At 36.8% G+C, this 23,166-nt stretch overlaps 1 protein-coding gene across 1 annotated transcript; it reads left to right on the top strand.

Annotated features, from left to right (window-relative positions):
• The first annotated feature begins 5,760 nt into the window (after positions 1-5,760).
• LOC131768583 (adhesion G protein-coupled receptor L2) lies at positions 5,761-15,330 on the top strand. The gene is made up of 18 exons (XM_066167822.1): positions 5,761-5,854; positions 7,560-7,922; positions 8,324-8,379; positions 8,504-8,548; positions 8,666-8,810; positions 9,197-9,325; positions 9,469-9,541; positions 10,139-10,235; positions 10,377-10,435; positions 10,566-10,692; positions 11,000-11,112; positions 11,569-11,671; positions 12,011-12,158; positions 12,577-12,661; positions 12,767-12,833; positions 13,079-13,161; positions 13,666-13,792; positions 14,046-15,330. Exons 1-18 carry the CDS (start codon positions 5,779-5,781, stop codon positions 14,304-14,306), a joined length of 2,157 nt encoding a protein of 718 aa, XP_066023919.1. The 5' UTR covers positions 5,761-5,778; the 3' UTR covers positions 14,307-15,330.
• Positions 15,331-23,166: the final 7,836 nt, after the last annotated feature.

Below are 23,166 nucleotides of genomic sequence, written 5' to 3'. Positions count from 1 at the left end.
TAAAGAGGTAAATTATGATTAAATTCCCTGTCGCTCAGGACGTAGTAAAGTCTGCATTGATTTATCATTAAGTATACCTAGTATATGGTCTGTTTATCTGGGGTTTTTCCAGGCTCTTGAGGGAATATACCTTTAGCCGAAAAAACCACACGAGACACCCAAATCATGGCAGAAAACATCTTATTTTTTCCTGTAATTTTTTGCAATAAAAAAGGTCATTTTCTCACGAGGCTAATTCGAACCGTTTTTACCATACACACGTATTTGTTTCCCACATCCGACTTTAACGAACTTTTAAACAATATGCTTTGTTAGAACGGTATAGTGCGGATACAACAGCCTCGAGAGGTACGTGTAGGTGTTAGATCGGTACTTCTTGCATGCATGGTGAGTAAAATATGCACTATGTTTGTTAAAACGTACCAAGAAAAGCGGATCAGCTTAGATTACAGCAGGCTTTGTTAAACGATTGAAAATGACCGTATACGGCTACAAAATACACGCGGGATTTTTCAAAATTCCCTAGTATCATACGAGCGAGTGGCAGATTTAAACCATCGGCAAACTGACGATAAGACAAATCCTCCCCGTGGGGGTGATTCTGGTAAATTTTTAGGTTGCAAATAGTCACGGTGGGGTGGATGGTGGGGCGACTGTAGCTTTCGTATCCGTAGAGTGACTGTTGTTTTTTCCTATATATTGCTTAAAACTGGCGAAAGATATATTCAATTAGAGGCTTGCTGTGCGATGCAAAGGTAATGAGAGCATGTGTAACCTGGTATTAACGTCCGAAGCCTACCGCGCCGTTGAATCATGAAGAAAACTATCGTCATTTGCTCGTTGCTTAATGTGCGTGTATTTAAATTTCGCGCCGCGTGAATAAGATTTTGTTCCTGAGGTGCGCAGATAGGCTCATATTCTCCTTCCTCTAGCGTGTGATTTAAACCTGGTAATAACGTCGGAAGCCTCGCGCGTCGTTAATTCATTTAGTTTCATGGGTATCATTCTCTTTCCGTATTTCAATTCAACGAAAGGAGTTAAAAAAACAATGGCGAGTGGAAACAGTCGCATACGCTCGTCAATTTCTCCCATTTGACATGACTGTTCAATCCGAGTATATCTAGATTTCGCACTTCGTAAGCAAGAAAAATTGAATAATCTCCTCCCACAATTTTTTTTGCGTTTACATAAGCCGACATCTAATAGATACCTATTCATCCTTTTGTGTGAGAACAGGAGGTGAGATTTTTTCGCGTAGTCACGTTCTACTAGTTTGTTTGTTTGTTTTTTTTTTTGCTCAACAGGTTACGTGTATTCAATCACGTCACTGACGCCGTCAGATTCTTCCATCAAATTATTGGGTAATCAAATTCCGCGGTACGAAAGTTATCCTAATTTCCTTGTGTGCATAAAGCGCGGCGCAATCGCCTCCCATAATTTGCTCTCGCGCTATATTGAAAACAAACATGTACTCTTTCAAGTTTTCAGTCTGTTTGTGTGTGTTGGCCGAAGTATACATTTACATTTTCGCTTTTAGCTTTTTATCGTATGGTTTCAGTGGTATCTATTGTTTGATATCAATAAACAATAAAATCGTTTTAAGGCACTTGTTTTATAAGATGTGGCTTGTTTTTTTGAAATTTACTTTGTTACCTTTCGGTGTTGGACTTGCCGACTTAACGAATATATCCTACGATGCCGTGTGCTTGTTCAGTTATAAATCACAGATGAAGTTTAAAAGTGGTAAGAACAAAAAAATTGGCACACGAGACGCAGCCGGGTGTGTAACTGGTGTTCGTACAACAGTTTTTTTACAATCTGTTACTTTACAGACCCACCCCAACATAAAATATATTTGTTTTGTATGATCAAAAAAGGAAAGAGTTGTTTGTCCTTAACAGGTTTGTAAATCTAGATCTTACCCTACTTCACCCATAATTTTTAAATTGATTTCTTGCAGTTCACACACCAGTCTGCCTTGCCATCCTCACTCCTTTCTAATTTTACCTCGAGCTCCTTATTTTTAATATTATATTATCTTGAATACTTTAAAAGAAATATAAAGATTTAAGTACAGTGGTTTCCTTAACACTTTCACGCGCAACATCGATATACAATTTCCCCGCAATGTTTGCAATAATTTGTTATAACTTTTCGCTCTGAGAATTTTGGTGTTGATCAAACAATATCCCCCAACTGGTATTTATCTTATTACTCATCATATATCTGTTTGAAAATGTATTCATACTGTCGGGAGAATTCTTTTTGATAAATCCTGGGATAGTGTTCAATGTGTTTTCAATCTGTAAAGAAAGTATCTTAAACTTAAACTCTCCGACAACCTCAATCATCAGGGCTGATAGCAAACAAAACCGCCGAATCAAGGCAATCAAGAAATGACTTTTTAACATTCGTTAAACTTTTCATTGCGTGGAGTGATCAGGTTTAAAACAGTTTGATAATTGAAAGTGAGTTATCGCAAAAATGTAAATGTAGGATTGACACTCGGCATGGTTCATTTTAAAGCAAGTCATATCATGAAATGGAGATAAAACAAATTGTAAAAATGTAAATATGAAACTGACGTTGTTTGTTGTTTGTTCCGCTGTTTTCTCTCGCGATCACGAGCGCAGTGTTTATGTTGAGAAATAGAACTAAAAAATGATATTTGGACAGTTCGCTGTAAGAGCATTTACTAAATTTTCTTATCCATTGTTTTTAGTATATTAGCGATATGCAGACGATCAGTACTTTGACTGCAACGAGGGACACGCATGCCCCTGAGAACTTAGCGTACGTGTACACATGCGTTAGCCTTATCCTCTTTCAAGATTATTTTTTTAACCTCTGTCGGTTTTTGACAAGAAAACTTTTTTATCAGAGGGAAAGTCACCAGACAGTTTATATTGTTCTTAAATCGGAGGTTAAAATAGTTTGTTGTGAGGAAACTAGTCAGTCTCTTCCGTGAAATTGTCGATTTTAATTTGATACCGTAGTGCACGGTTTTTTATCATAATAAGTCATCTTTGTTACTCAAAACCCATTTCCTTAGGGGTCGGCATATTGATATATTTTGCATTAAATGATGTCCATAGGGAAATACGTTTACGTCTCCAGTTCTTCTGATATAACCTGATTGTATTAGGTAATAAAAATTTACCTTCAAACTGAAATAGGTCAGAGACTTAAATCGTTATGTAAAGAAAAATCAAACTTTCTTCTGCTGCGGCAGTATGTTTTAGGGGAGAAAAAAATTTGTAAACGTGACGCAATAACTGCCAAGACATACGTTAAACCATATTTTTTTCCTCGTTGTCAGTGTCTGCAAAACATGAAATTCTATGCCGTATGAGCATAAAAGCAGAGTCATCGAACTGCGTCAACAAGTGCTCGGGTTACATTATCAAACTATCTTTATCAACCACCTTGCCTCCCACAGGAAATGCTACAAAATATCAATGATGATGTCAACGATCGATTAAAACAGCACGTTTTAAACTTCCATTTAGGGTAAAAGTCCACTAGAGCCTGGATTTCCCTTCCAACAAGATGTGGTGTCGTTCAGTTGAATTTTACTTAGTAAAGTAGAATAATCTTTATCTCTTGAATCCACCGAAAGAACAAAACCCTTTTTGATTAAATTAATGATCAGAACTGAACGAGAATGAAACGCGGAACTCGGCGTTTGTAAGTTTCCAGAAATTGCGAGTGTTTATTACGTGCATGACTCTTTTGAAAGCTCTTCTTAAGAAAGCTTTTCTTCACAATATAATCATTAACTCATATCATTTTTCACCACCATTAATAATTTCTTTCTGCGTGAAAGTGTTAAGGAAACCAGTGTACTCAAACAGTTTTGTTTTGTATTATATGTGTAATGGATTTAATTATTTATGTCGTTTCACGTATTCGTATTTTGAACGAGTCATAGCTCCAGAAGGATACGTATTTAAATAAAAAATGGTATCGTTCTGCGTTGTAATACTCAAGTTAAACCGATTTCTGTTGCTCTGAACATGACTCCACAATGTTGTCACGAAACCAGCATATGAATGAGTGTGCTATTTTTTTTTCAGTTTACATCATGGAGTAAGAATCACATGTACACTGGCTAGATTGTGAAATGACGTTGTACTTTAATAACTGAGTCGTCGGGATGCGATCATAAATATGATAATGGGCCAACTATTCTCTTGGTTCACAAACGTTTTTTATTTTGTCTTTCTTATTCTCTATTATGCATTGTTTTCAAATTTATTATTTTTCAACATGCAATCTGTTGAGAAGCTTAAAATGACTTCGTTCAGGGTTTAGAACACTGTGCACTGCGTTAGTGCGTGTGTTATATACCAAACATGCAAAAATATAAATATTACTTGTCGAAATATAAACAACAAGTCTGCCCAGAAGGTTCAGGTACAGGATATGTTTATTAGCATGATAATGCAGCCAAAAATAGCTGATGTAGGAGCCATTGTGCACAACTTGCTGTGGTAAATAAAGCTTTTGAAGTTATATAACAACTCTAACTGGAAACGCAAGCAGGTCTACTGTAGAGTCATACATGTGTACCATAATGCAAATGAAGTTTCGTCTAATTCAGCTTTGCAAATAGCTGTAAAGCAGATTTTCGTAAGAACCCTGTTATCTGTGCAATACGATTCTCTAAGACTTAATTAATAGTTAAGGACCTTCGGGGAGAAATGCTGACAATTTGGGAAAGCTTTAAGTTTTTTCTTCTCTTTAGTATCGCCATCGTACAGTTCACGATGTTGCCAACATGCCAAATTGCCATGAGTCACATTCATAAAGCTCTTTTAAAAAGAATACCCCATCTATAAATATTGTGTAAGAAAACCAGGGTTTGGATCGAAATAAGTCAATTGGATTTCAAGGAGATGTTTCTGGTAGCGTGACCGTTCAAAACTTTGGCCAATTTGCCGTCGCTTTTCCTTTCAAAAATTTAATCAAGTCAACTGTTTAACATGCGACAGTAGTTATGATTATGAGTAAGATATCGTCATTACAGTAGTATTTTTAGGTATATTTTAAAATTGTGTCGATAACGGAAAAATTCGAAATGCTATCGAAATTTGAGTCCTTAAAATATTGTATTCTTCCGACAATTTTTTATCCTTTTAAATAAAATGACGGAACGCATTTTAATCATCATAGTAAATTAGCAAGAGCATGCAAAACACAGTCATTATGAAACCTGACTGACGTTGAAATAGCCATGTTCAGTCACGGATTCGAAAATTTAATTTCGATTGCACAGCGAGGAAAATATATACAAGTACAAATATACGAATTTGGCTTACACCTGGAAGAATTGCTGAATCCTTTAAAAAACTTGAATCACCGTTTTACAGGCTCACTCAATTCGACATAAAGAATATCAATTCGATGGAGTAATTGCACTCCATTTGTATGACTATACATTTATTTCGAAGTGCACATTAGAACCTATAATTGCCAGCCGGAAAGCAACAGAAGTAAGGATAATATTAAAACTGTGAATATATTTTAAACTTAGGTTTAGAATATTTCTTTCGTGAGAACAATTATCACAAGTAATGCATCACATCTCGACAGTCTGTTACAGATATTAAACTTCCTGAAAATCGATCCGCGGATTTCAGCAGAATTGATCGTAGTTGAAATATACCGCGAAGTCTAGAAGCTCAGTTACGTTAATGGATTTTTGACAGATGGTTTAATTTATGTATGCGTCTAAATAAGACCAGTTTCCTCGTTAGTTCAACCGACGGATGGAAGATGAATCAAGCGGGACAGGATTCAACTCGGTTGCGTTTTCAAATGTTACTGACTTTGCTAGTTCACTTCTTTCAAGGTAAGAGCTACTTTTCAGTGATATTGTGCTATGCTTTTCTATTTTAATTAAAGACGAAGAGGATATACGGTTATTATTAATTCAACACTGAAAGGTAATCAAGCGACATACTTTTCTTGCAACGAACACGAAATTTTAGACAACGTGTAAATACAGCAAAAGAACATTTTTTAAATAAAAACTTGGTATTTTTAGATCATTTTCATTTATTTTCTTTTGCTTTTCCTGCTATTTAAAGCAAGTCTCTGTCACTGGTTAATATTTTTTGATTGTTAAATATAACCCTCTAGTGAACTGTTTGTTTTGACATGGATGGTCCTTTAGCATTAGTATTTGTTATTCAGGAAATATCAAGTGCCTTCAAAACTTGATCCGTAGAAAAATCTTAAATCATAGACATTGGAAATGTTCCTAGTGACAAAGCTCTCCTCGAAACTTCAGAAGTTTTACGGCATCAATATCATCTTCAAGCTCTGAAGCTCTATTTCACCGCTCTGAATCAGATCTACTTTCGTTATCTTATCATATGCTATTTAACTTCAGCGAAATCCAATTAGTTAAGGACCCGCTTCACTTTATAATATTTAATTTAAACCCAATCGTAGTTTGTCTCGGATACGTCTGTTTTGAACAGCAAAAATCACAATAAGCACACCACTTCGATGCTCCTCGTTACTGCATGTGGAACTTTAAATGGACTGTCTATGGTCAAGAGTTAAAGTTATTTATCCATAATATTCCAGTTCCTTCAGCGTAAAATTCTAAGTAAGAGACAGTTATTGTCATGTAGTTTTAGTATAGGTTCCTAAAAAACGTAAAAAAACGGAAATAAACGCTCGATAAAAATGCTATTTATCTATTTAGGAGTGCATACAGTGTCTGCCAAAGATAACCGCCATGCCAATGTCTACATAGTATGACATCACGCCAATTATGTTTCCTAGAATTATGTTTTGGGCTGCATTAGGTCGGGGAAGATATATGATGTGAAGTGAATCTTAAATTTGTAGGCTCATCTGTAAAGAAAAATCTCGCGTTTGATAGCAATAAATAAATGATAAAAACTTCTTTTATGTCTCATTGGGAGAAAAATATTCTATTTAATGAGTAGACGGAGAGAAGGAAATTAGTATTGAGTTCAAAATGCAATTTGTATTTATTTGATTTTACTTTTAAATGAACCAAGGATAATTTTAGATATGGTTTAATGCCCGACTTTAACATTTACAAAGGTATCTTAAATGAGCGGTGACTGATGCATCGTACAGGTGGTCTACCTTTTGATAGATCAGTTCAATGGATTGATACTAAACGAAGTACAGAGGATATTAAGGTGGCATATCAGATATCTAAATGCATTCTACAATAAATCAATTATCTCGCAAAGTTTTAAGAAAAATTTTAAGACGACTTCTACACTTCTTCGAACTGTCGATCTGCCATTTGATTGTCCTTTGGATTGTACCGATTTCGAAGTGTACGAGTAATTAGTGCGGTTGATAAATCGCTACAATCTGTCGCCTTGCGTCAATCTTTTATTACCTTAGGTTAGATCTAGGATGGTCAAAACATCGTGAAATAGTGAAATTTCTAGGATGAGTGAGGGTTTTCCCAAATATGAAAATCAGCCTTTACTTAGCACCTATTTAAAAATATATTATTTTCTTAAGGCCTAGCTTATGGAAAACATTCTATCGCTTTTCAGAAACTCACTCGTCAAATATTAGTTACGAAAAAGTTGATTTGTTCAATTCTGACTGGACTTCGGCCTTAAGCGAATATCCATTAACATCCGGCGCTCCCGTGGCAAGAATTGAAAGCATAGAACAACTCTGCGACGCTCAGACAAAGTTGTCGTCTGACTTAGATTACTGGACTGCTCTAAAACGCAATAACCTGGGTTTGTTGCAATGGGGTCTTCTACCTACCAACTCAGTCGACGTATCCCCAGAGCTTGTGGACAGAACAGGGCCCGCGGATCGTTGTTATGCCATAAGTAAATCTGCGATGAAGCTGAAGTCTATGAACTGCAGCAGTGCACTTCCTGTTTTAACTTCTTACCTGAGTGGTGAGGTCTACCGATCTTTATCAATATTTAGATAATTTCTCTTAATTGCACCTTTTCTACGAAGATTTTTTTCTGTGCCTATAGATCATTTCTGTTTAGAATTCCAGTCAGCTCAAACCAAAACCCCAAAAGGAACCTTGACATGACATTTCTGTCAATTTTGGACTCGTTAAATTACCAAAAAAAGTTGATGCTATACACGCCCCTGTTGATCTGTAAAATGAATTGTAAAGACAACTTTGCGTTGGTTTTACCATTCTTTGATCAGCTAAGGTATCGAAAACTGTAAAAAAACGCTGCCTCTTACGTACTTCTGGGAGCTAAAGGGTAACACCGAGGTGTAGCAGACAAAACACAGGCAATTGCTGATCATTCATTCTTCTTTTACAATATCATTATAGATGATCCAGGTCAGCCTGATTATGGTGATTTTTCAGATCATTGCCTCCAATATCTGGTAAATAAAAATCATGGTATATTCAGTGGCTTTGCGTATTTGAAAACAAAGATTTATCAGTATAATGCGTTTAATTCATAAGTTGACTCTGATGAAACATTTTCTTTTGCTTTTTCTCATACAGCTTTCAAAGTGCTCACGAAGTAAAGGAACTCATATAAATTTGCAGGTAAAATACTTTCATACACTTCTAAAAAAAAAAAAGGGATCCTTGCCCTCAGTTCAGCTAGGTGTATTTGGCTTAAATAACCCTTTAACTCTCCATGGTTCTCCCGTTGCATCAAAGGCGTTACAATATTCCTGGTCTTGTGAAGAGCATAATGGTACATTGGTCGGTAGCTGCCAAATCGTGGATACACTCCTGAACTGCTGTCAAAGCTATTGTAGAGAAGGGAATGATATTTATTACATAGATACGGGATCAGATTTGGGTAAGTACCTATTGTGTCAACATGGGCCTTAATTTCTGTATCATTGATAAAAATGATAATGGTATGATAAAAACGTGCGACATGAAAAGAAATAAGATGTCCTCTTCAATAAACCCGTCAGATTTTAAGTCAAATCAATGAAATATATCTGAAAATCCTCTGAATCATTCGGTCGCTTAAGATCAAATTCCGAGACGATTGCTGCCAAAATAAAACCTATTTTTTTGTCTTGAAATGGGTTCCAAAATGGTGGCTGTCAGATGGCCGCCATCTTGGATGACGTCTTGAATTCTGTAGCGTCATAGCCCACGATAAAAAGCTTATTTGGTAAAGTTAGTCGCTCTCTTTGTACTAATTTTCTGATTTTTTTTTCTCTGAAATATCAGATACTAAGTTGAGAAAAGTGCCGAAAGGAATTTCCACTGATATTGAAATAAGTTTTGATACAAATAACAACAGCAGCGAAAGCCGATTGGTCAGAATTATTATCACCCACAAAGTGTTTAAAGACGCAGGTAAATATTGTGGTTTCTTCTGAGCGCTAACATTTATGATCAGCTGGTGTTTAAAAAATAGCGAAGTTATCGTTTGTGTTCAGTAGGCAAACTTTTACTTACGTAGTATTTATTTATTTTTTTTTTTTTTGCCATTCTTCAAGGAAGGGTTATCGCAGTATTGTTGCACCAGAAGGCAAGTAATGAAGACAGCCTTTGGACTTATAACAGAAGCAGGTACGAATTTTTTAGTTCAGATGAACCCATTAAATGTATGTTAAGAGAGCCCTTTCTGGATGAGTGGAAAATTACTGTTTGAAATGTTTGTTCTTCAATAGCGTCTCAAGGGAGGGCATAAATGGGAGGAGATTTTCATATGCTAAAACTTTACCGATACCGGTAAACAGCACTTTATATTTAGAAAGCTCCTTTAAACTTTAGGTTTTCAGTTTGCAAATTAAGGTTTTCAGATTCTTGGGGGGAAAATGGCAGGAAATGGTCAAAATGTCTGGATATATACTCATATAAGATTAGCTAGTGATGTGATCGAGCATTTTTTGATTGAGTGTCTTAAAACTAAAACCAAAAATACCCTTTAGCAACCAATAAGAACTCAAACAAAAACCAAGAAAGCTGCCCAATCCAACTGAAGGGAAAACGCAGAGGACCAAATAATTGTTGTTATTAGTTTTGCATCCGATTGTTTGAGAGAGTGGTACAAGTTTTCCGAAAAAATCACGATGCAGAGTGAAGCAAAAACATACAATCCCAGATTGGATATTTGACACTCAACTTCTCTAATAATCACACAATTTTTTTATGTTGTCTTTGTAGCTACAGACTGATCTCCGATGTCGTGGGAGTTGTTCTTGACCCTCCCCAGAATGAAACTATTCAAAATAAAATCATCATTCATTTTAGTCACAACGAGGTAAAATAAACTGTATTGTTTTTTGATGTAATTATCGGCTAGAGAATTAGGATTGGAATTGGGCTTAGATGGAAAAAGTAGTATAATTCATCACGTGGACCATTTCACATCATAACGTCATTACGCTTCTTTCACCGGTAGTCGAGCATTGATCCAAAAGCTGTTGAAAGGAAATGTGTCTTCTGGATGGAGGATTTCAGGTAGGTCATTTTGTTTTTTGTATATATATCTATATACTTGTTTACATTAGGTGCTCGTGAAAGTTCTTTAATTTTTTCTTTGCCTCTTTCTTTCTTTCTTATTCAAATTTTATGATCAACTGATTTTTAGCTCGTTAAACGGTTCATGGTCAACTGATGGCTGCATGGTACTGAATGATTCTTCGATGCTATCGACCGTTTGCAGTTGTAACCACCTCACGAATTTCGCAGTTCTAATGCAATACAAGGACATTGAGGTGTGATGTTATAAACGTTCTTTTCACTTGTCTTAATTAGCTTTGTCGGGAACTAAGAAAAAAAAATATGTGTGTCGCTTATGCACATCCTCCTAAGGTTATTTGTCGTTCCCGTGATTGCGTCTCGAATTTTTTTTGGCATTTCCTAAGCTTATTACATTCTCCCCCTTTATTCGTTTATGGACGGACTAATCATGGAGAAAGTTCCATGTTTAACGAAGTAAAAACTTTTTAATCATAATTTCCAAACCAGTTTGCAATTTTTATTTCATTTCCACCTATTTCCTTCTTTTCTCATGATTCTCAGGAGGATAATATTCCACCAGAGCACAGAAGGGCATTGCTCATCATCACCTATGTTGGTTGCTCCTTGTCCCTCGTTGGGGAAGTAATGGTTATCTTCGTCTACGTGACATTTATGTGAGTGCTACCAAAAAACAAAAATCAAAAGCAAAAAAAAGAAGAAAAAATGTCTTACCTATACATGAGTGCAAGGTAAATCTCTAGATTCGTAAATTACTATCAAAGTGCGAGAAATATTATTTTGCAGAACGCACTAGTTGTCTGGTTTTGTTTTTTTTTTCTTAAAAAAATTGTTTCAAGACGAGATTAGTAATTGAGGAACCATTGCACCAAAAATCTCTCGGTTTTTTTTCGGCTGAAGTTGAGGTATTTTGACACAGAAATACCTACTAAAATCAACTTTTAAACATATTTCGTAGTAATGGAATACAAGCTGGGAACAACCCAATAATAAATTACAAAGTATATAGGCACCTTTCGTCCATTCCTCCCCAGTAGCGTTTGCTCTAGACTACTAGGTGGTTGCGAGGAAAAATGTCATACTCATTTCGTTTATTCAATGCATTTAAACAGGAAGATCAAAGCCGAAGGAATCCAAGTCAGGCTAAACCTTTGTACAGCTCTGTTTCTTGCTCAACTAGTATTTTTGTCCGGAATCGAGGCTACGAGTAATAAGGTGAGCTAACAAACGTTTGAAATCACATATTTCTTCGTTCTTCGTAAGCGAGGAACACCTACTGCCCGAAGTGATCTCTCTCCAGGATGAACTGAGCATCCCGTACGGCGGTATATGTACAACACTGAGAGAGAATTTGTACTAGAAATTTCAAGACATGTTTTCGCTAGATATTTGGCTCTCGCTACTTCAGTCTACACTATTGCGTATTTCTAGAAGTCGAGTTCCCTTGTCCGGAACCAATTTTGGTCTAAGATCTCTATGAAGTACAAAGTCTCTTGGCTTGATATTTACTCGGAGCCTCTAATTATCAGCCTACTTCTGGGTCTCACATTTCAGTCCGTGTGCATCTTTGTGGCTGTTTTACTCCATTACTTCTATCTGGCAGCGTTTGGGTGGATGCTTCTGGAGGGAGTTTTCCTGTACGTAATGATTGTTGAAGTATTCAACACAGTGGAAATGCGATACCTCTATTTCTTTGGCTGGGGTAAGAAATGTAATAATGTCATTGCTACGGTGATGAAAATAATGACGGTGATATCTACTTGTATACCACAAAATATCGCACGAGTCGCTATTAGCCACAAGTGAAAAGAGGAATATTCCTTGGTATAGCGATGCATGTTTCATGTGAAAGAGAATACTGAGGCCAGTACAACCACTGCAACGCATGATAGGAACGGACCTTCTTGTATTCTGGTTGACCGTATCTTGTCTATTGTTGTTGTTTTTTTCTTTTGTTGTTGTTGTAATTATTTTTGTTGTTGTTATTTTTTTGTTGTTATTGATTTGTTATTGTTTTTGTAGTACTCCCTCATCCTGTTGAACTGATTTTTTTCATTTTAAACTCTTGTAGGCCTATGTGTTCTTGAGTTATTGAGCTGCTTCCATTTCTTATCCTATAGGTTTCCCTATCTTACCAATAGTTATTTCTCTAATAATTGGCTCAGGCAGTGGAAAAGGACTTGAGAGTTACACAAATGAAAACTAGTAAGTACGCGGCGTTTTATTCTTCATTATAACTTTTTATTTCCATTAGATACTGTCACATAAGCTGCGTTTTTAGACAGTTCTGTCGTCTGAATTAACTTTCAGCTGCTGGTTGTCCTTCCAGAAGCGTTTGAGCTGGGCCTTTATTGTCCCTGTGTTATTTGTGACAATTGTAAGTCCACCGTCTCTTTGCTTTCACTGTTATCTTACCTGATAGCCAGAAATGACAAAAACGAAGAATGAACAGTAAATGAATAAATGAAAGAAGGATCAATAAATGAAAAAATTAATAAATGCGTTAATCATATTCTGACTGACTAACTAACTGGCTTGCTGACTGACTTGGTGACACATCTACTATGAATGACATCTAGACAAGTGGTTAAAGCCTTTATTTTACTTTTCTCATTTGTTAAGATCAACTTTGTAATACTGATGGCGGTGTTACGGGAAATCAGAAATCTCCATGAGCCTAATCCTTCAAAAATGAAAACCTTCAGGTATGTTTTTGTTAGGAAGACCCGTCTGCGGTGGCATAGTAACTAAGGTAGACGACAATAGAAACTTCTTAAATTCTTTAGAGTTTCAGAAGCAAAATGCCACCGAATGATCATCTTTCCTCAAAATATGCCTTCTCTTATACCAACATAAATGAAATACTAACTTTCTAGCAGAATTATTAACTTGTGCTCGTACAGCTCTTAAATTTATCTAAATCAAAGGTTAATCAGCCAGGGGATCTGTTTGTTGTTGTTGTTGTTTTTTTCATGAAGTTTTAGATTAAGTAGTTTTACATGAAATCGTTTTGCCTTTTTTCCTTAGACCTTCATGGCTTATTCGCAAAAGAGAATCTTTTCCATTATTCACTCATGATTAAATAGATAGTTCGAACGATTTCTCTTTATTCCAGTTAAATAATTCTCTATGCGAAATGTATATAGCGTGGTATATCTCCAGAAGAAAATTGTAACGTGAAAGCAGTTTTGCGTTTTATTCCCTTTTAGAAAAACTCTGAAGTCATTTCTTATTTTAAGTCCTCTGCTGGGTTTAACGTGGGTATTTGGTCTCTTGGCTGTAACAGACGCAGGATTGGTGTTCCAGTATGTTTTTACCATTCTTAACTCTTCACAGGTCTGTACCAATTACTTATACGCATGTCTGTAAGTTGGCCGCTTTGGTCAAATGAGTCTGGGTCTGAGTATAAAAGGGCTCTGAGAAAACCATTTTAATCCCACACTTCATTTATCGATTTGGATCACGAGGCCTTCGGTTAAGGAAATAGTCTGTTTATTTTATCGGATTTTGACAAAATTGAGTTTATACGAGGAATTATAGTTCAATAAAGGAACCTTGTCAAACACAAGATTTCCTTTTACTTTTGTAGGGTATGCTCATATTTCTCTTCCACGTGCTGAGAAATAGTGAAGTTCGTGCAGCTTTCCATCACAAAGTGCTGAAATGGAGATTCAACATATTTCACAGCAGCTCTTCCGGTCGTAGTCAGGTAGAGGTGTATGCGCAGTACGGTGGCAAGCGGAAGCGGCAAATAGACCCTGAAGAAACTAAAAAGGAGCTGAATCATAACACAACATCAAAAGAGCAGATAGCATTTATCATCGGGCTACCTCCTCCGAGCGTTCACTAAATCCATCTGTACATTTTCCAAAATCATTTTTTTAAACTCTTAAATCCTTAGGAGTGACTGGGATCTAATTTATCTGTAGGCAACACTGCTCAATCAAACATTAAGGAGATTTAACTATTCGAAATTATCCCCATAAATGTTAAAGAAGTAGACACCCATGCCCCCATTATTTAAAAGAAAATAAGAGCCAAAACAAAGCTACAATGCGAGAAAAATATCCTTTCATGTTGCTCTACTCCTAGCAGTTGCTTGGATAGATCGCCAAGTGATGTTACAAAAAAGGAGAGAGATTTTGTTATGTCATGGTTAAGAGGCGTGGTTAGTAAAGAAGATCCAAAATGGCGGCGTTTATAGTCGAATTTTAGGTAAAACTTATAATGATTTGAGGGGATTATATTACTCTGACAAATCTCAAAACGGGTTCAATATCATAGATCCATACACACTTTTTGATGCAGAATATTAAAATAATAATAATTAATTGGTTTTGAAAGACTCCAAGAGATTATGTATATGTAATGTCTTGCAAATTCTTATCTTTCATCCTCAACTCCAAATAGACGTTTGAGTTCTCTGATGTATGATAAATAATTGCGTTTTTAAACAGTTTTTTATCTTAACTCTTTATTGAAATAATAGAGCAACGGTAAATCAAGCATGAGAGAGGCAACGAAACATATCAGTCACGCCAATTAAGATCCGCCGCCATGATATATTGTTACGAAAAATTGTCTAAGTAAAGTCCCAGAGCATTCTAATAGAACATTCTAGAACCCGAAGTCATCTAGACGTGACCTTCTGGTAAAAAGAACATTCTGGAACGTTCTATTTCTTACGTAATTATTCAAATTTAGAAACCGTGTTAATCTACTAAATTTAGTTCTTTAGAGAAGTTTCTAGATCCATATACTTGATGTATATAAGAGTGACAGTTTCCTCAAACACAGAGAGAGAATTGTGAAGAAGCTTAGTGCTATAAAAACAAGAAGTCAACTACGTGGAAATAAAAAGTTTGTTGCTGATATCGATGATCCTGAGTTTTGTCTAGGAACAACCCTGCTCTACATCGACACTCGTAACATATATTAAAAAAAAAAGGCACGTATGTACATGTGTTGAGTTGTAGAACACAGAGTCATGAAGGACATCTTCACTGGTAATATTTGTGCTCTTCGATTTTAGGAAACCCCTTAGATCGTAGGTCTCCTTTAATTTTCATGCTGGTCTTTCCTATACGTTTGATTATGCTGAGATATATTTGTTACTGATTGCCAAAATGACCGGCCCGTGCATATGAATTGGTTTGTTAACCCTTGAAATCCCAAGATCTCATTAGTAATTCTCATTACTGTCAGTCAAATGATTCTCATTATGTTAGTCTGAAAAATTTGGTATCGGAGCAATTACTAATCCCATAATTGATATTTGTCTTTATTCTCATCACTTGTCTGCATGATATTGTTAAGATATAGTACGAAGAGATTCTATCTCTGTCACTCACGGGAGTTAAAGGGTTAACTGATAGGATATTAACCGTTTGCATGCATGCAGACACTCACGAAGCATGGTTACAACCTATTAATTTTTTGAGGCCATGAGTCATTGCTTTGGTCCTCTAATCGTTAAAATCTCTACCTGATCGTCTTAGAAGGTAATAGCTTCCTTATATTGCGTCATAATACAATTTGACTCGCAAGGTCAGTTTACTGACATACGCAGGAAAAACTGAAAATCAATGCATGCGAAACGAAAGTGAAACTGACGCCAATAATTACGAATGAAACAATAATGAACGAAAGCATGCGATATGGAAAACTAAAGAAGCTGACTAGCCGGTGGAAAAAACACTACTTTAGACGACGCGAAACAGCAACAACACTCTAGAGACACCCTAATTAACAATTGACAACATTCTGCACGCTAAGATCTTACAATTACGATAGTACATACCCTTGTAGGGTAAATGTCACCACAATTAAGTCAATTATTTAAACACATCTCCATCAATGCAACTTTATTTATACCCGAAAATGAAATTTCGAACAGTGTTAAGGTTTTTTCAATGTTATTTATTTAATTACTTTTTTTCCACAAAAGTAATGGTTCTGCAGGTTCCGCAGGTTCCGGAGGTTCCGGATCCGAGGTCAGCTGATCTACGGTTTAGCAACACCCAAGCAATCAATAGCCTTCATTTACTTTTGCGAAAGAATTGAAACTCATTATTTTTTTATGCATGGATTAATTTCAAACGGAATTCGCCGGACTTATTCCAATGCAAAAACCTGGGTCGTCTTTCTCAATTTTGAGTGAAAAGCAGTCGGTGGAGGCTGTATCCTGTTTTGTTAGCACTTTTTCGAGGAAAAATGATCGCGTAAATGTGAGCATTGGTAGGGCATGAATTTAATTTTTTTTAATTAAGGTTACCGGATACCAGACCAACAATTGATTTTGATTTTAGGGTCAATGGATGAAAGTTTTGGGTAAATGCAATCGGAACTCCCAACTTCAAATAATAAATAGGAGACAATATGAAATTGAAATAGTTAGAACCAAGTTATATTCAGGGAAAATGATGGCTTTTCTTATCTGCCAGAAATCTTAGAAATAATTGCAGTAAAAGGATTTTTTCCTTTTCTTTTTTTCTTTTCTTTTTTTCTTTTTTTTTTTTATGAAAGCTAATTTCTCTCTAGCTAATATTGAAAGCTAATTTCTCTCTAGAAGGGAAACGGTAACCTACAGGCTAAGAAACTAACGTTATGTAAACGGTTTTCAGGTTCAAATATATTCTCCTGGGACAAATCCCCTGGGAATTCTCCATGTCGAGCCAGGCGTTTCTCCAATATAAATTTAAATTAATTGTGTCAAACAAAATTAGATTAGGCAGTGAATTCGAAGAAGATTTATAATCATGTTCAAAGATCTCGACTGCAAAATAATGTTTTGGAGGGTCTTAATGGGGTCGTGGCCATTTTACGGCCATTTTACGGCTAACGGTCAACTTCTTTCCGTTTAAATTGAAAGAAACCATTTTACAGTTGACTGTTTTTTCACGACTAATAGTTCATGTCAATTTTTATACCTAACGGCTAATTTTTTTTTGCCATTTAACGGCTAACGGTTGAGCTCATTGCGAACATCGTTTTATGACGTGTATAATCATTTACAACGATAGCGGAGCTCGCAGAGCGTTGCCTCATGATTATACAAAATAGTAGTAACCCATCAAGCCGAAAAAATTTGGACGCGCGACCGTACGACCGACCGTACAAGGTGCTACTTTTAACATGCATGGGCAACTGTACCTGGAGACGTGCGGGAAAAGAAAAATGCGAGTTCCGCTTTTAGGCTTGGCTAAATCTTTATATTATTAATCACTAGAAAAAAAAAAGACAGAAAAACCGCTAGTATGGTTCTATGCAACGGCTGTTGTTTAAACAATTATTCAGTTGCTTAATGAGAACAACAAACCATTAGCTTTAAATCTTTTATTCTGGACGAGAGAAAAAACATTGCTGCCTACTCTCTGGCAGCACATGCGAACCCAGAGAAGTAAACAAACAAAAAAAACTCAAAAATATTTATAAATAGGTAAATTATGATTAATTTTTCTGTCGCTCAGGACACAATAAAGTCTGCATTGATTTATCATCTAGTATATTTAGTATATGGTCTGTTTATTTGGGATTTTTCCGGGCTCTTGAGGAAATATACCCTTAGCCAATTAAACCACATGAGACGCCCAAATCAAAGCAGGAAACATTTCGTGTTTGCTTATAATTTTTTCAATAAAAAAAAAATCACCTTCCCACGAGGCTTATTTCGAACCGTTTTTACCGTACACGCGTATTTGTTGTTCACATCCGACTTTAACGAACTTTTAAACAATACGGTTTGTTAGAACGGTACAGTGCGGATGCAACAGCCCCGGAAGGTACGTGTAGGTGTTTATCTGTATAAACGAGATTCAGATTGCTTCACTCAATCAGTTGACATCTACCGTGCAAGCCGGTTTGAACCATCTTCACCCAACTGTTACCGAATCTGAATTAGCATCTGAAATGGCCCAGGATCTTCAAAGGAGAACTTAGAAGAAACAAGAACATGTAAGCCTTTAAACTGAGAGATAATCTTTGTTTCAAATGACGATTATTTCGCTTCACCTAGAAAAAAAAGTTGAAGGCATTGGCATATAGAGCAGAGAAAATGAAATCCACAATGGAAAGACTAAGTCAACTTTCTAGCCCAGCGACTCCTCTGCCCTGAAACGACAGAGTGGTAGTCCACTGCAGGTTTCATATGCTATATGTGAGCTTGAAAACAGAGATAAGCAAACCATATATCTTGAAAGTCCTAAAAAAGGAATAGTTTCTAATTATTTCCTGTTAATGTCAAGCCCTGGATTGATAACATGAAATTTTTATTTGATCTTATTACACACAGTAATCATGTTACATAATCTTTTAGTTATTTTCTTATCAAGATAGACAACTTTATGAATGAAAATAAAAGGGATCCACAATCTCCGAAGAAAAGTCGTGAAGTGCATGGACGATTAGGCTCAAAAAATGCGTTGAATCATTTACAAAAACAAACAGTGGGCGTAACTAGCAATTAAAAGTTCTCAATATGTACGATATCGACCATAAGAAATCAGCTCAGTTACTCGTTCAAATTGGCCGGTTGTCGAAATTAATGCCATTGCCAAGCCAAGCAACTTTCGGTTTTTCTTTTGGTGTTTTGGTTTCTTCCGCTTTTAGAAAATCTTGAACCCCATTGTTTGTAGCTGAAATGAACTTTTCGGTGTTGTAAGACGCCATAAACCGAGAAAATTTCGACAAACAACCTTGGATTAAGAATGGCGAACGCTTTGCCATTCTGTCCTCAACCTGACACAGCGGCGCGAAAGGCGAGTGACGTTTCGTCAGCTAATTGGCGATATTAAACACATGTGTGCTGTTACAGCTTTTCTCAAGGCTAGAAATCCTTGTAAAACACCGCAGTTTATATGATAAATATGTTCTCTTTTTCATTTAGTTTGCAAAGAAACATCCGCCTTTAAATTAACAATGGGAGTACTGTCTCTTTGTTTTATTTTTATTCTTGCTGTTTGTGGCCCATATTTTGGACAAGGAAACACAAGTCCTCCTCTAATTGAAGCAGGTAAATCAATGCACGAAAGCTTGGCTTGTTTTGGTTTTTCTTTTCCTGTTGTAGAATTACATTTCTTCGTTGGGCAACCAAACTTAAACAATCAAGTGATATTTTTATCAGAAACATGGCAATATTTTTTGTTATAAGCTTTCTATACAATCGGTAAATATTTAGTTAGAGTTTAAAAGCCGAAGCACATGAACCCAGCAAAATTGTAACATCGAGTTTTACTTGCTCAGTTTGTATTCCTTTCCTGTAGGTGTGGAATTACGGAAAAGGGAAGCAAAAAATGGACAGATATTTCTGTCAACTTGAAGTTTAATTTACTGAAAGGAACTTTTTTCTCTTCAATAATACAGACTTAAGCCCTTGTCAACCATTACAGGCAGATCAGGGGGAACTTTGTAAAGAACTCCAAACCCTCACGCAAGAACATGGCGATAATAAATATTGCAAACTAGGAGCATCCTGTAATACGAATATTCATCAAAGAGGTCCCCCTGTTAGACGCAAGAGCCCTTACAGATGGGGAGAGTGTTATTGCGATGAACTATGTGAAGAGATTGGAGATTGCTGCGTTGACTATGACATGTGGTAGGATATGTATATAAAGAGGTCCTTTTTCTAGATGGAATAGCTTTTTAACTTGATACATGTAAGTTTCGGAATAATGGCGTATCGAGCCGATGTAACAAGTATTTCGTGTCGCATGTCATCAGGCATTTGTTTTTGCTCAGGCATACATCTGACGTGAGAAGTCAGTCCAAGAAGCTGACCTATGAAACCTGCAGAAGAGCTCCGTCAGATGACAGACAATTAGAAATAGGGTACCTGATGATCGCTAAATGTCCGCCACTTTGGAAGGGTACAGAGACTGCGCACTCCTGTAGCTCCATCAACTACACTGCTGACCCTCTGACTGCCGTACCTGTACAGGACATAGCCCAAAACATCACCTTTGCTAACATGTACTGCGCAATCTGTCATGGCAAATCCAAAGATCTTCATCTATGGAGTATTAAATTTTCCCTGTTACGGAACCGTCATCCTCGTCTTGATGACATTCGGTCTCCCCCGCTTGGTACATTTTGGAAAGTCATTCCGTTTGGGGCGCAGTCTCCTCGCAAATGTGTCGTGACGCCTATTAAGAGTCACACCGAACCCAACACAAAGCTTAAAGATCTTTGTCGGTCTTATGCAAACGCTATTTTTTTCAAGATTGGTCGTGTTAAGTCTTTGTTCAAAAATCCTCACTGCGCTCTTATGGCGGGCTACAATTTGTCATCCTTTGAAGTCAGTTGCGGAGAAAAATTTGGAAGCAATCGATTTCCATTGAAGTTAAGCGAAGTTCTCTTTACATTCTCTTTGCATTCTAAGCAAAGTAGAACAAAATCAATGTCGGTTCAGGCGCTGCAAACTGATGTCAATTGTTCGCTTTCTGAGTATTACGATCCTTTCAGGGAAAAATGCATGCCACTTCCGACTGTCCCTCAAACACCCAGGAGAAATCACACACACTCGACTGCGAATTGTCAGGGTCCCAACTTCTTACAAAGCGAGTTTCAGATCCTAAGAAACGGTTCTGTGTCACTTCACCTTCTCCAAAAGATTTATCCAATTGGTAGTTACATCTTAGTTAACCAAACAGTCATTTTGTGCGTTAACACTTCGCTTATTAATTACACCCGAAGTACTGGAAAGCCTTGCGGAAATGAGGGAAAGCCAGAATTGCGATCTCTAACACTGCTTGTTCTTACTTATGTTGGTTTCTCCTTGTCAATTATTGCTCTCCTTTTCCTGATGATAACGTATTTTCTGTTTGCTGAGCTGAGAACCTATCCTGGTCAAAGAGTGATGCATTTGTCGTCTGCAATGATAGCCATGCAGTCAGTGTACTTTGTTACAGATCCGGATGTTGTTTCGTCAGCAGTCTGTGTCGCGATGGGAGCCTTGTTGCATTACTTGATCCTGACTGTTTTCTTGTGGATGAGCACAATCGCCTATAGTACGCAACGAACTTTTTCCAACCCAAGTAGGTGACATTGTGCTGCTCCTACCAGTGATAAGCTGTAGATGACATAAGTGCGTATCTTGACCACAAATTAAGTGCAAAAAAACCTATATTCTCCAGCTTGAAAGGGAAAGAAGTACCGTTACTAACATTGATATCATGCCTAAAAATGACAGGTAACCTTCGTCCCCAACCCCTCGTAACAATTTTCCAATTCACTGGTACTCATTTACATTACTTGGTAAAAAGGAACAGCGAGGGAATCAATTTTAACACTATTTTGTCCAGACCAGGGCTCGAACCCCCGTGACCTTTCCATCCAGAACACAACGAGGTAAACATTCTGATACTTTGGTCTTTTGTAACAGACAGACCTTCCGTATGCCTTGTGAAAAATGAGTTAGAGCGCCATGAATCCATTTTGCTATTGAGATAGTCTGTGTAGAAAGGGACTAAGTCAAATGGTTACAAGTGAGATGATTTTAATCAGCCCAGAAGTGCCATAATATTTTCTACCACATTATTAGAAGCAGAGTAAACAGTATTGGTTTATTGTCGCAGATGTGAGCCTTTCAAACCCTGGAGCCATTGCCAGACACAGGAAAACCCACATTCGATACTGCATAATCTGTTGGGGAGTTCCTTTGGCTATCGTGGGAATTTTTGTAGCTCTACAGTTGACCAACACTGGAAATATCCGTTATGGTAAGTTTATCCCTCAGAGGTAGCTACCACTCCTGCAACTCATCGCATGGAAAGGTTTCGCACAATACTGGAAAAACGCAACCTCGTAAACGGGGTTTCTTTTCTGCTATTTACTAGCGCGCAAGTCACGTTTTCAGATTATTTGGTAGAAATTGGCCTTAAAGGGCGTAATGACGTGAAAATCTATCTCACTGTCATGCAATTTTTCTGAATCCTTGTTTAGCATGGTGGTTCTGGAGAATGAATGCAATTGCTCTATAGGGCGTGAAAAATAAACTTGTGGCATTTTCCTAATTGTATTTATTAGTTTTGTCCTATATTTTTTTCCTTGCAGCTACTGAAGAAGGATGTCAGCTTTCACTTCCTGCCCGCACCTACGCTGTTGCATTTCCTGTCTCAGGAATGATTTTTCTCAACATTGTGTCTTTGATCCGTACAGTTGTCTTCATCAAGCAACTAGGGCAGGTACTTATTTATTAGTTTAAATGAAAACAGCAAAACAAACAAAACACAACAACAATAACAACCTCAAACACGACACAAAATCGAAATAGAGAACTAACCAGAAAATTAAGAATTTCTGAAGTTCGTTATCAATAGTGGATGAAATATTCTCTGTTGTAACGCGTGGCTGCAGAAGCATTCCACGTTTTGACCGTATATGTTTAATTTCTTTGTGTTAGGGCAACGTAGCGGCCTCTCGCCAAAGAAACCTCCCCCTGATCGTGCTGAAATTGACAGCTGTTATGGGCATCTCCTGGATTCTAGGATTTGTTATGGCATTCCATCCAACACCTTACATCGAATATCCATTCGTCATAGTCAACAGCTTTCAAGGTAAGATTATCGACAGACGTGACATTATATTATTTAGTTTCTCTACTATTTACAGAATTTACTCTCAATATGTGAATTGTCCTTCATCACAATTAATACGGTTTCTTCAATAGAGGAAAGAAGTAAAACAAAAATAAAACCTGAACAACATGAAAC

This window comes from Pocillopora verrucosa, chromosome 5 (genome assembly GCF_036669915.1).
Source record: "Pocillopora verrucosa isolate sample1 chromosome 5, ASM3666991v2, whole genome shotgun sequence".
Taxonomy (NCBI): Eukaryota; Metazoa; Cnidaria; class Anthozoa; order Scleractinia; family Pocilloporidae; genus Pocillopora; species Pocillopora verrucosa.
This window is presented reverse-complemented; position numbering and strand designations above follow the sequence as displayed.